Source organism: Bos javanicus, chromosome 12 (assembly GCF_032452875.1).
Source record: "Bos javanicus breed banteng chromosome 12, ARS-OSU_banteng_1.0, whole genome shotgun sequence".
NCBI lineage: Eukaryota > Metazoa > Chordata > Mammalia > Artiodactyla > Bovidae > Bos > Bos javanicus.
In genome coordinates, this window is record NC_083879.1 from 72,168,173 (window position 1) to 72,181,806 (window position 13,634).

Here is a 13,634-nt window from a genome sequence, read left to right on the forward strand (position 1 = left end):
ACATATTATTAACATGTAACTAATACATAATCAATTTAATAGGGTTTGGAGGAATCCTCTATACAGTTACTGTTTTTCATTTTATGAAGTGAAGTTAAAGTTGCTCAGTCATGTCCAGCTCTTTGTGATCCCATGGACTATACAGTCCATGGAATTCTTCAGGCCAGAATAACAGAGTGGGTAGCTGTTCCCTCCTCCAGGGCATCTTCCCAACCTAGGGATAGAACCCAGGTATCCCACATTGCAAGTGGATTCTTTACCAGCCGAGCCACCAGGGAAGCCCATTTCATTTTATAGTTAATAAGTAATTTGGAGAAAGATAATTTGAGGTTATATGAATACCATGCTGCACATCAAACTTTCAACCATTAGGTTTAGCTTCCATTGATAATTTTCTAACTCCATGTTCATTCTGTTTATTTGCATTCTTGAATACAAGAGCTTTCCCTTCTCTTATGTATATGTAGCAGTATGGATTGATGGATCCTTTTGTTATTTAATAGATTGTGATTCATTGCCATTTATTTTGATGCCTAAAGAATCCCAGATTTGTTTAGTAAGAGCCATTCAAGCTGGCTTCTCTGTCCTCCTACACATCCTCATGATTCCTTGAGTGCTTCCTTATTTTTTAGCATAAGTCCATCTTCCACCAGGTCCATCTTCTACTTTCTCTGCCTGTTGGTCTCAGCCTGTAGATAGTGATGCGGTTGGTGGGAATGCCTGGAGCTCTGCTCATCTTGGCCTGTACTAGTTATAGCAGCCCCCACAGGCATTCCCCTTCTGGAGCCAGTGTTGCAGTTGGACTGGCCCTTGTGGCTCTTAGGATTGTGAGACACATCTCAGTGACAACCATCAGGGAATTTTCAAATGCCAAGGTGTATCACTCACATGACCTGAAGAGTACAAGGCATGCCTGGAGCTACATAAGGAGGTCCTAGGTAGAAAGAGAGAGAGAAAGAGACTGTGAAAACTAGTGAGTGAAAGAGCTTGGACCTGGTGTTCTGCCTTTTGGGGATTGAAGGTGGGGTGCGCTAGGATTTAGCAGGTTCACTCTATTGGTGAATTTAAAAAATAAGAGCGGGAATTAAAGTGCGGGAAGGGAGAAGCAAGCAGTCAGTGAGATGGTCTGTTATCAAGTCAACCAGCACTTTCTGAAAAAGGGAACTGCATGGGTGGGGCGGCCTGGCTTTTTATCTGGTTGTATAACTGACTCATGTTCATTGGAGATGGATAGCTTTGAGGTGTATGTCTCCAAAGCTTAATGTCAGGCGTTTATATTGCAATTAAAAAAGGTGATTATCAGGTGCTAAAACACACTGCCACAACCTTGGAACCAGCCATTTCTTCAAGGAACCTTGGTTCCTTTTAGAGAAGAAAGATATTAATAAGTCAGGATCTGGGTGGAGGGGGCCAAAGGGACAGACTTCCCTAAAATAAGTAAGTCATGGGAATGTAATGTCTGATAGAGTGACCACAGTTATAGTGCTTTATTGCATATTTGAAAGCTGCTGAAAGTTGACCTTAAAAGTTCTCACCACAAAAAAAAAATAATTGTGTATGTTAAAAAAAATAACTTTGAGATCTGGGTCTGGAGTGTTTGCTACTAGTGTGTCATTGCTTCCAGGGTCCTTCAGGATATAGAGCTAGACAGTTCAGTTTAGTTCAGTCGCTCAGTCGTGTCCAACTCTTTGTGACCCCATGAATCCCAGCACACCAGGCCTCCCTGTCCATGACCAACTTCCGGAGTTCACTCAAACTCATGTCCATCAAGTCGGTGATACCATTCAGCCATCTCATCCTCTATCATCCCCTTTTCCTCCTGCCCCCAATCCCTCCCAGCATCAGAGTCTTTTCCAAAGAGTCAACACTTCGCATGAGGTGGCCAAAGTACTGGGATTTCAGCTTTAGCATCATTCCTTCCAAAGAAATCCCAGGGCTGATCTCCTTTAGAATGGACTGGTTGGATCTCCTTGCAGTCCAAGGGACTCTCAAGAGTCTTCTCCAACACCACAGTTCAAGAGCATCAATTCTTCAGTGCTCAGCTTTCTTCACAGTCCAACTCTCACATCCATACATGACCACTGGAAAAACCGTAGCCTTGACTAGATGGACCTTTGTTGTCAAAGTAATGTCTCTGCTTTTCAATATGTTCTCTAGGCTGGTCATAACTTTCCTTCCAAGAAGTAAGTGTCTCTTAATTTCATGGCTGCAGTCACCATCTGCAGTGATTTTGGAGCCCCCAAAAATAAAGTCTGACACTGTTTCCACTGTTTCCCCATCTATTTCCCATGAAGTGATGGGACAGGATGCCATGATCTTCGTTTTCTGAATATTGAGCTTTAAGCCAACTTTTTCACTCTCCTCTTTCACCTTCATTAAGAGGCTTTTTAGTTCCTCTTCACTTTCTGCCATAAGGGTGGTGTCACCTGTGTGTGTAAATATCCAATTTTTTTCTTCCATATTTCTATATATTTACAGTGTAGACTATTTCTTTTTACAAAGCCCATAAATGTAGGATTCTAATTAGAGTTGTATAATTTGAATATATACCACTCTCCTTTTCTCTTAATTTATAACAGGTGGATAAACCCCTTTTTCCTATTTGGTCACAAATGGAGATTGAAAGAAAATGAGATACACTCAGTGCTTCCAAAAGATTGCTCCCAGCACCTTGGAGAAGAGCTGCAAGGGTGAGCACAGACAGCAGGGAGAAGGGGAGGAAGAGTGAGAATTTCCACTTGGGGGGTTCTTCTGAGACTCCTCCCCTGACTCTGCATGCTCAGTCCCTCAGGCTGACCCCAGGCTTAGCCCACTTTGGAGGCTGGGGGAGCCCGTGTTCCCTGTGCATCTGTGGATGTGAAGGGAGCCTGCGGTCAAGGCCCTGGAGGCCAAGCTCTGTCCCCAGAGGTGGGGTCCCTGGAGGACAGTGTCTGCCCTTCTGAGCTGCTCATGACCTGTGAATCCAGCAAAGCCTCAAGGCCTATTTTTCTGGTGCTTCAGTCTACACCACTCATCTTTCAGGAGCCCTGTGAGCAGTTAGCCAGTATCTATGGGGCAGCCACAGAGCGCCCTGTAGTGAAGGCTAATCTTCCACCCTGGCCCCTCCCCCATTTTCCCTATGGCAGTGCTGTTCTTTACTGTGCTTTTGCTCATCACAGGTACTGGAAGCAAGAAGTTGACAGAGCTGAGGAAAATGGAGAGAAGCCTTCTTTAAAGAAAGCAATCATAAAGTGCTACTGGAAATCCTGTTTATTATCTTCAATTTTTATATTTTTTGAGGTAAAGGCTTTTATAAACAGTGCATTGCTTTCATTGTACATGGGCCAGTACTGAGATGGATGCGACTGGTGAGAGAGACCAGTGGTTTAACATCCTGTAGGCCAGTGGTTGTATTTATTCTCAGCATAAACAGGCATTTACCTAGGGAATTGGTCTTCTGGAGATTGCTATTTGTCTTTTAACCAATTAACACATAGTGTCATGGGAGGAAAGACTGAAAAGCAAAGACATTTTAGACCATGTTAGGACATCGTTGGTGCTCAGAAAATGATATAAATGCTAAAATTAATCCTAGATCAAGAGAATACCCTAAAACCTAAAGGAATATGTGGTTTGGAGGAAGTAAACTTGGGGCAGAGCCCCAGTAACATAAGACATTTTACAGGTGCTCAGTTCAGTGCAGTTGCTCAGGCATGTCTAACTCTTTGAGACTGCAACATGTCAGGCTTCCCTGTCCATCAGCAACTGCTGGAGCTTTCTCAAACTCATGTCCATCGAGTAGGTGATACCATCCAACCATCTCGTCCTCTGTCATCCCCTTCTCCTTCTACCTTCAATCTTTCCCAGCATCAGGGTCTTTTCCAATGAGTCAGTTCCTCGAGTCAGGTGGCCAAAGTATTGGAGCTTCAGCTTTAGTCCTTCCAGTGAATATTCAGGATTGAGTCCTTTAGGATTGACTTGTTGGATCTCCTTGCAGTCCAAGGGACTCTCAAGAGTCTTCTTCAAAACCACGGTTCAAAAGCATCAATTCTTCAGTGCTCAGCCTTCTTTATGGTCCAACTCTCACATCCATACTTGGCTACTGGAAAAACCATAGCTTTGACTAGTCAGATGTTTGTCAGCAATGTCTCTGTTTTTTAATATGCTGTTTAGGTGGTTCATAGTTTTTATTCCAAGAAGCATGTGTCTTTTAATTTCATGGCTGCAGTCACCATCTGCAGTGGTTTTGGAGCCCCAGAAAATAAAGTCTCTCACTGTTTCCATTGTTTCCCCATCTATTTGACATGAAATGATGGGACCAGATGCAATGATCTTCATTTTTTGAATGTTGAGTTTTAAGCCAGCTTTTTCACTCTCCACTTTCATTTTCATTAAGAGGTTCTTCAGTTCCTCTTCACTTTCTGCCATAAGGGTGGTGTCATCTGGATATCTGAAGTTATTGCTATTTCTCCCGGCAATCTTGATTCCAGCTTGTGCTTCATCCAGCCAGGCATTTTACATGATGTACTCTGCATATAAATTAAATAAGCAGGGTGACAACATACAGCCTTGACGTAACTCCTTTCCCAATTTGGAAGCAGCCTGTTGTTCCATGTCTGGTTCTAATTGTTGTTTCCTGACCTACATATTGATTTCTCAGGAGGCAGATAAGGTGGTCTGGTGTGTTCTCATCTCTTTAAGCATTTTCCATAGTTTGCTGTAATCCACACAGTCAAAGGATTTGGCATAGTCAATAAAGCAGAGGTAGATGTTTTTCTGGAATTCTATTGCTTTTTCTATGATCTGATGGATGTTGGCAATTTGATCTCTGGTTCCTCTGCCTTTTATAAATCCAGCTTGAACTTCTGGAAATTCTCCATTCACATACTGTTGAAGCCACACTTGGAGAATTTTGAGCATTACTTTGCTAGAGTGCAAGATGAATGCAATTGTGCGGTAGTTTGAACATTCTTTGGCATTGCCTTTTTTGGGATTGAAATGAAAGCTGACCTTTTCCAGTCCCATGGCCCCTGTTGAGTTTTCAAAATTTGTTGGTACATTGAGTGCAGCACTTTCACAGAATCATCACTTAGGACTTGAAATAGCTCAAATGGAATTCCATCACCTCCACTAGCTTTGTTCATGGTGATGCTTCCTAAGGCTCACTTTACTTTGCACTCCAGGATGTCTGGCTATAGGTGAGTGATCACACCATCATGATTATCTGGCTGATAAAGATCTTTTTTGTATAGTTCTTCTGTGTATTCTCTCCACCTCTTCTTAATATCTCCTGCTTCTCTTAGGTCCATATGGTTTCTGTCCTCTATTGTGTCCATCTTTGCATGAAATTTTATTGGTATCTCTAATTTTCTTGAAGAAATCTCTAGTCTTTGCCATTCTATTGTTTTCCTCTCTTTCATTGCCTTGATCTACAAGGAAGGCTTTCTTATCTCTCCTTGCTATTCTTTGGAACTCTGCATTCAGATGGGTATATCTTTCCTTTTCTCCTTTGACTTTAGCTTCTCTTCTTTACTCAGCTATTTGTAAGGCCTCCTCAGACAACCATTTTTCCTTTTTGCATTTCTTTTTCTTGGGGATGGTCTTGATCCCTGCCTGCTGTACAATGTCACAAACCTCTGTCCATATTTCTTCAGGCACTTTGCCTATCAGATATAATCCCTTGAATCTATTTGTTACTTCCACTGTATAATCATAAGGGATTTAAGTTGTACCTAAATCGTCTAGTGGTTTTCCCATCCTTCTTCAATTTAAGTCTGAATTTTGCAATAAGGAGTTCATTATAGGTACTCAGCAAATAATATGGAGAAGGCAATGGCACCCCACTCCAGTATTCTTGCCTGGAAAATCCCATGGACGGAGGAGCCTGGTAGGCTGCAGTCCATGAGGTCACTAAGAGTCGGACAACTGAGCAACTTCACTTTCACTTTTCACTTTCATGCATTGGAGAAGGAAATGGCAACCCACTCCAGCGTTCTTGTCTGGAGAATCCCAGTGATGGAGGAGCCATCTATGGGGTCACACAGAGTCAGACATGACTGAAGCAACTTAGCAGCAGCAGTAGCAAATAATAATTAATTTGACCAGGTCACATGTGATAAATGCTTTCCTAAGATAAGATCATCCCCTCTCCCCTTCCAGGGGAACAGAACCCGGGACCCTGCATCTGGGCTGGAGCTGCCCAGAACTCCCAAGAGCACATCCTTCCCTGGGTTTTCCACTTCCCCAATGGCTGGCACTGTGAGCCAAAACCCCCATGTGGAGGAGCTCCAGCTTCACCATGAATTCATTCACCCTTCATGCTAGTTTCTGTCCTGGCTGTGGGGGTGGTTTTCTGGTTGAAGGGGGAGTCTTGGTACCTGGGATTGGCAGAGGGTGGAGAAAGGCATGTGCAGGGAAAACCAGAGTAGAAAGCCATGAGGTCAGTGACCTCCATGACCCTGAAGATCCTGGGTCAAGATCCCCAGAGGACAGTTCAACTGGGGACAGTGCCATCAGCCCCCTGTTCTGGCTGAGCCTGCTGGAGGTCTACTGCAGACCCCCCTGGGTGGCTCGTGCTCTCTGTAGTCCCTTAGCACTGCCTTAGAGACACGGGTGGCCTGTGAGTGTGTGGGAGCAGGAGGGATGGAAGATACAGTTGCTGAGAGGGGGGTGTTTTAGGTGGAGAAGGTGGTGAGTTGTCATCATTCCATTGTATTGGGGGGTGAGGTGATAGCCCAGGTGGTTTTCAGGTGGAAGGTGTGGCTCTTAAGGTTGTTTTCTTCTGAAGAGCATGCAGGCAGCTGGGTAGGTGAAGTCCACCCCACACAACTGAAAAAACCAGAAAATCTGTCAATTCACTGCTAACTGGATGGCCCTGGCAGGTTGAAGTCTCATTAATGACACAGGTGGACTAGCCATTGTGCTAGAGACTGGGGACAGGTATATGAGGGAAAGTGCTACCTTTAAGAGGGCTCTGACGACCCAGATATTGCAGTGCCTTGTGGCAGGGTAATGTGTTGATTTCACAGTTTCCCAACCCCAGCCATGCTTCCTGCTGGGGATCCAGGAAGGCCAGGCCTGGGGGCTGCATAAGGTGCAATTGGCAGAGCTCCGGCCCCTGTTTCAGGAGGCTGATTGTTGGGTGGTCATGGCAGAGAAGTGGGGAGTCGAGGACCTGGTAAATGTGGGGCTCATGCTCTGTAGTACTAGAAGTACTAGTGGCAGTAACAGAGGATCATACTCATAGTAGTGGTGGTGGCAGGGACTGCTGCTGCTGCTGCTGTCGCTTCAGTCGTGTCCGACTCTGTGCAACCCCATAGATGGCAGCCCACTAGGCTCCTCTGTCCCTTGGATTCTCCAGGCAAAAATACTGGAGTGGGTTGCCATTTCCTTCTCCAATGCATGAAAGTTAAAAGTGAAAGTGAAGTTGCTCAGTCATGCCCGACTCTTAGCGACCCCATGGACTGCAGCCTACCATGCTTCTCCATCCATGGGATTTTCCAGCCAAGAGTACTGGAGTGGGGTGCCAGTGCCTTCTCCAGGTGGCAGGGGCAGCAGTACTATTAATAGTGTAGTTAACAGTGTAGTAGTACAATAGTAAGTACTCCAAAAACATTATGTAGCAAAAATGCTATAAGCACTTTGCATGTCATACCACCAAATCCTTTGGCTAATTCAAATAAGTCATAGATATTATGTTACTTCCATTTTAGAAGAGAGGACACTCTGTTTAAATAGTTACATAGTGTGTCTGCGGTCATATGAAGAGTCAAGAACAGACTGAGGTTCCCTCTCAGGTGCTCTGACTTATGAGCCCGATCATCTGGATGACTGGAAGTTTGTCCATGATCAGAAAGGCTCGTCTTGAGAGCTTTGTCTTCATGGTCTCAGACACACATGTCCTGAACTTGGCCTAAGGATAAGAAATGGGATACAAGAACTCCCTGGGATGTCAGATTAGGGATCATAAATGAGGGTGGAGTCCAGGTTGGACCACATCCCCCCCAATACTGGAAGTGATAAGGACTCTGACACTAGCAGCAGTGTCATATTGAGTTCAGATGGACCAGGAGCCCTTTAGGAAGCCACCTTGCCCTCATTACTATTCCCAATGAATGAGTTTATGGCTGCCCTGGAGAGCTAACTCTAAATCCATCCATACTCTTAAGACATTGCTCCAGATGGGCTCCCTGGCATGGACCAGTGAGAAGATGTTGGGTCTTGGATGGTGACTATGTTGGGACTGATGATCTGGACAGAGGCCGAGTCCTCTATGTTGTTACTAAGTGCTCCTGGTTGCTTGGTGAGACCCAGTATGTCTGTGATTCTGGGGGTGCATTTGCTGAGCAAGAATGAGAACCCCAGGTCAGTTACTAGGGTGTGGAGCGGTTCTCCTGCATTCCAAATACACTTCCCCACACAGAAGGTGTGCCCCAGACCTAGGTCTTAGGGTGAGAGTTGGGTGGGACCAGACCATCCCTGGGTGAATAGAAGATAAATCAGCTCTGAAGTGCCAGGACTGGACTTTCTCTCAGGAGGGAGCTTGCTTGATCATGCTGTTTAAGCCAATGTCTAGGTGGTTTACAGTGTAAAACTAGGCAGTGGCCTTGATTCCCCAGGTAAGGATGCTGACTGGCATATGAAACTCCTTCTAACTTTGTGGTATTAGGGTTATAACTGGCAGAACTCTTCATTCTAATGCAGTGATATTCTAGAAGTTGAGGGCCATTAAAACTCATGGAGAAGTGAACCTTGAATTTTTTTTTTTTTCCTGTCCACCAAAAGAAGCCTGAAATACAACATAAATACTCCTGTTTGCCTAATCTTAGCTATTGACAATCTACTGTTTGGAGAAGTTACAAAGAAATGATTTCTCATGACAAAGTTAGTAATGATTTAGCTTTTTTTTTTTCTTGTCTTTTACATTTTAAAGATCTTTTTAGGTGCTGTTTTGAATTTGGGATGATTAAAGCTAGTTGCTAAGTTGGATGGAATGAATGTTAATAACTGATTTTATGAAGCAATGTCTCATTTTGTGATCTTCTGTCTATGCTGCTTGTTGGTCATTATATATGAGACGGTAGAAGATCTAAACTCAGCCCAGGATTCTCTAAAATGCAAATGTGCTGCCTGCTAATTCACTTTAGTCATGTCTGACTCTTTGAGACTCTATGAACCTTAGCCCACCAGGCTCCTCTGGCCATGGGATTCTCCAGGCAAGAATAGCAGAGTGGGTTGCCATGCCCTCCTCCAGGGGATCTTCCCAACCCAGGAACTGAACCAGCAACTCTTACATCTCCTGCATTGGCAGGCGATTTCTTTATCACTAGGGCCAGCTGGGAAGCTTTAACATGCAAATACATTTTCTTTATGACTTCCAGCCCTCTTTTAATTCCTCTGGTGCATAGAACACCTTGTAGATCATCCATGATTCCCAAGCAATGTGCTGTGACCACCCACAGTGCTGGTATTCCTGGCAGCACCAGAAGGAAGAGGCAGGCAATGTCAGTCCAAGGTGAGGCTTTTGGAGTTAGGATTTTGAAGTATGAAAATCTCTGTCCTATGAAAGAATGACTTATGATGCTCAGAAAAACAAATGGCAGGCTGATGTTGATGTGGAGGTCTTGAAAAACCAACAATAATTAAAACAGAACATCCAGCAAGTCCCCAGCATGTCTGGCCCCTGAAAATATCTCCATGGGGACCCACAGACATCCCCAGGTCATCAGGGATTCCCTCTTAGAGATAAGTCTTCCATATGCTGTTGTGTAAGTAGTGTGATCTCAAAGAGCCGTTTGCCCAGTCCCCTCCCCTGAGAGGTGAGGAGTGGCGGGGGTTATGTCCTATTCTCCTGACTGTTAGAAATGGCCCAGCTTTGTCTCCTGTACATGAGCCACCTTGACTTTCTGCATTAAATTTAAAAAATATTGCTTAAAAGGAAAATCTTTTTTGAAAGTCAAGTTCCTGAAAGATTTCCAAACTTTTGGCATTTTGTCTTTTGAGAAGTCTGTGGAAGAAATGATGTTGAGGGTGGAGGTGTTTACTTTTGGTGACTTGGATTCTTGTTGAGTGTTTGATTTTCCTTAATAGGGGAGAAGGGAACCTTTAGGGGGTGACTAGAGGGAAGGGGTAGGTTGTGGGATGGAATGACTGTTTGGCAGGATGGGCAAGTGTTTCTTTAGTTTTGGGAAAGAAAATTGCTTTCCCTAAGTCTTACTCAGGAATTAAGCCTCAATGCCTCCCAACTCACTGGTTTGAGATTTGACTTTTGCCTTGGGAAAGAGATGATTTGTAATATTTCTTCCAAAGCAGCACCTGCAGCATTTGTTAGATGGAGAACCATGGATGGCATTTTTTTTATTTTTTTAGTTTGGCTTCTGCCATGTTTAATTTTTGACTCCAAGGAACATCCCAGCTTCTAGAGGGTAGAGACGTAATAATACAGTATTCCCTGGAGCTGAGAGCCTAGGAACCTCCCCAGCCTGGTTTCCTTGTGATGTTCAACAAAAGCTGGGCTCCATTCTCTTAATCTCTGAACATGTACAGTTTAGGGTGGAAAAGATTGGATGTGTTTGTGCCAATGTCTTGGGCTTCCCATATAGCTCAGTTGGTAAAGAATCCACCTGCAATGCAGGAGACCCTGGTTTGATTCCTGGATAGGGAAGATCCTCTGGAGAAGGGATAGGCTACCCACTCCAGTATTCTTAGGCTTCCCTTGTGGCTCAGCTGGTAAAGAATCCGCCTGCAATGTGGGAGACCTGGGTTCGATCCCTAGGTTGAGAAGATCCCCCAGAGAAGGGAAAGGCTACTCACTCCAGTATTCTGGCCTGGAGGATTCCAATGACTGTATAGTTCATGGGGTCACAAAGAGTTGGACACGACTGAGCAACTTTCATAAGAAGATCTTGTGCCAATGTTTCAGTTCAAAAATGCTCTTAAAGCAGAAGGTGATGGCAAGAGCATGTTTCCTGTACATAAACCATCTTTATTTTCTGTTGGGCTGGGATGATGAGAGAATGGGAACAAGGGCCAGCTGTGAGCAGGGCTTGTTCATAGAGAATTTCTCACCCTTCTCTGCCACCTTTTTCTTTGTTCATCTTAGGCAAAGAGTCACTTGGCATCTTGCCAAATGCATTCTAAGGCAGTAGTTGTGATACTTATTGAGTATTCACAATGTATTAAGCACAGTGTGCTAAGGCTTTATTGTCTTTCAACATAAAATTCTTGCCTAAGATTAAAACTGCTTGTCTTATAGAAGATAGTGAATCTGTACACTTTTCTTTTAGATGAGCCATGGATGTAGCATTTTGTTAAAATGCTTTTCAACAAGCAAAAATAAAATTTAAGCTTGTGTTAAGAAAAATAGGTATGACTTGAATTTCTAATGGAGACTTTTTTCTTTCAGGAAGGCACCATGGTACTTCTGCCCTTACTTTTGGGGAAAATGATTAGTTACTTTGAAAACCCCAAAGGTTCTAATGCTTTGCATGATGCATACATCTGCGCTGCAGTGCTGAGTGCCTGTGTGCTCCTGTGGGCCATTCTGCACCACTTGAACTTCAATCATCTTCAGCGCGTGGGGATGAGGCTTAGAGTGGCCACCTCCCATATGATCTACCACAGGGTAAGTGTCACTTGGTACTGCACTGCATACCTCTGCTAAAGCGTCAGAAGCGTTTTGTAACTGGCATCATTGATGCTTTACTAGAGAAGCTTGCTATTTGCATCAAGTCAAGTTTGTTGTCATTTAAGCAAACTTTACTAATATATAACTAAAAGTTTTTGAGAGCAAGTCAAGGCCACCTTTGATAAATTTAATCTACAGGCTGTTGCATAATACCCACTAAATTTATAATGAAATCTAATTAAAAAATAAGTATGAAAAGTATCTAGTTGATTTTCAGTGTTTTCCCTGCCTAAATCTCAGTGGTATTTATGGAAATTTTGTTATTGTTGTAAATTTCATTTACATCAAATTTATGTTTAAAAATGAGGTTTAGTGATTGGATCTCTAAAATTAAATCTAGGAAACAAGAATGTATTTGAGAAAGTTTATGATTGTATTTTTGAATTACCCATTTAATTATATTCAATATAATTGTTTTAACTAAAAATATATATGGGCTCCCCTGGTGGCTCAAATGGTAAAGAGTCTGCCCACAGTGCAGCAGACCCGGGTTGAATCACTGAATTAGGAAGATCCCCTGGAGAAGGAAATGGCAAGCCACTCCAATATTCTTACCTGGAAAATCCCATAGACGGAGGAGTTTGGTGGGCTACAGTCCATGGAGTCACAAAGAGTTGGACACGACTAAGTGACTAACACTTTCACTTTCAAATATATATATATATAAATGGAATCTATGCCAAAAACAGATTCACTGTGTTCTACAGTTAAGGTTACTTTTAATGGTATTAGGAAAAATAGTTGTATGTTCAGGACAAAGCTTGAAATTTTCCACTGGTTTTAGTAATTTTGGAGAGCATTTGTTGCTGTTCATTCAAGTTACTGTCTTAAAACAATATTTCCTTTTTTTCTGTAATAAAGATTACAGGAGTTTTTTGTTTGTTTGTTTGTTTTTGTTTTTTCCTGCACTGAATGGAGTGTGGGATCTATTCACCAATCAGGGACTGAAAACAGGTCCAAGGCAGTAAAAGCACTGAGTCATAACCACTGAACCACCAGGGCCTTCCCTGCATTATAGCACTTCTCATAAGACCTACATTGATGTGTTCAGTGACTTTACATTGAGAAATGCCATAGCATTATTCCACAGTTTACTCTGATCTTAACTGATATAAAAGGAGTAAGGATTTCAGATGTCTTTACAAAGGAATTGACACAAATACACTGCCAGTAATTAAAGGGCCCTTTATAAACTTGATCCTGGATACCTCTTTACCTTGGGCTATTTGCTCTAAAATAAATCCTTATTTAACTGTGTCATATACTTGAAATTAGATCTTTAAGTGTTTTGTTCCACACACAAAAAAAAACATGTGGTAATGGATATGTTAATTGGTTTTACTGCAGTAATCATTTCCCAATGTATATTTATATCAAAACATCATGTTGTACACCATAAACATATATAGTTTTTATTTTAAAAAGTCCTCATTGAAAACTAAAAACAAAACATTTAAATTGAAATTATCACCACTTTTACTTGGTTGCTCCTGCCCTAGAGCTTCTGTTTCTTGGGAGTACTTGTCCTGGAAAAATTCAGGATGACTTCTCCTCATCTTCCCTTGAGCGAAGTGTTGTTAACCTCAGGGCTGTGTGAACTCGGAGCCCTGGCATCTCACTGTCTGTGCTTAACTACAGCATCTAAGCCAGTTTCTTCCTGGGTAATGTGGAAAGGGCAACAGTGACTGTACACTCTAGTCAGAGGTCTGGTTTGTCATTCATCTTCATCTTTTTTATTCTGTGGCATCAACTATTAGGAGACAAATACCCAGATTTCCCCATAAATTAGCTAGATGTTTATCTTTCTGGATCATGCTTAATGCCCATAAAGAGGAAATTTCACCAACACAGCACAGTGAAAACCTTAAGTTAGGCTTGAGGTAATGGTTCAGTCAAAGCTGGGTCTTTGCCATTGTTCACCTGTTTTTCTTCCTCTTTCCACTGACACTTTGGAAAGCTGCTTTTGGAA

General features: G+C 42.8%; 1 protein-coding gene across 2 annotated transcripts in view; it reads left to right on the top strand.

The window, feature by feature from the left end:
- Positions 1 to 13,634, top strand: part of LOC133258050 (ATP-binding cassette sub-family C member 4-like) — a 334,436-nt gene that overhangs the window by 203,587 nt on the left and 117,215 nt on the right. The window contains exons 2-4 of one of the 2 annotated variants that reach the window (XM_061434385.1): positions 2,580 to 2,690; positions 3,159 to 3,279; positions 11,384 to 11,602. The exons of the other annotated variant lie outside the window; for it this stretch is intronic. Of the exons in view, the coding sequence (XP_061290369.1) occupies positions 2,580 to 2,690; positions 3,159 to 3,279; positions 11,384 to 11,602 (451 nt within the window). The remainder of the gene's footprint in view (positions 1 to 2,579; positions 2,691 to 3,158; positions 3,280 to 11,383; positions 11,603 to 13,634) is intronic. 2 annotated transcript variants of the gene reach the window in all.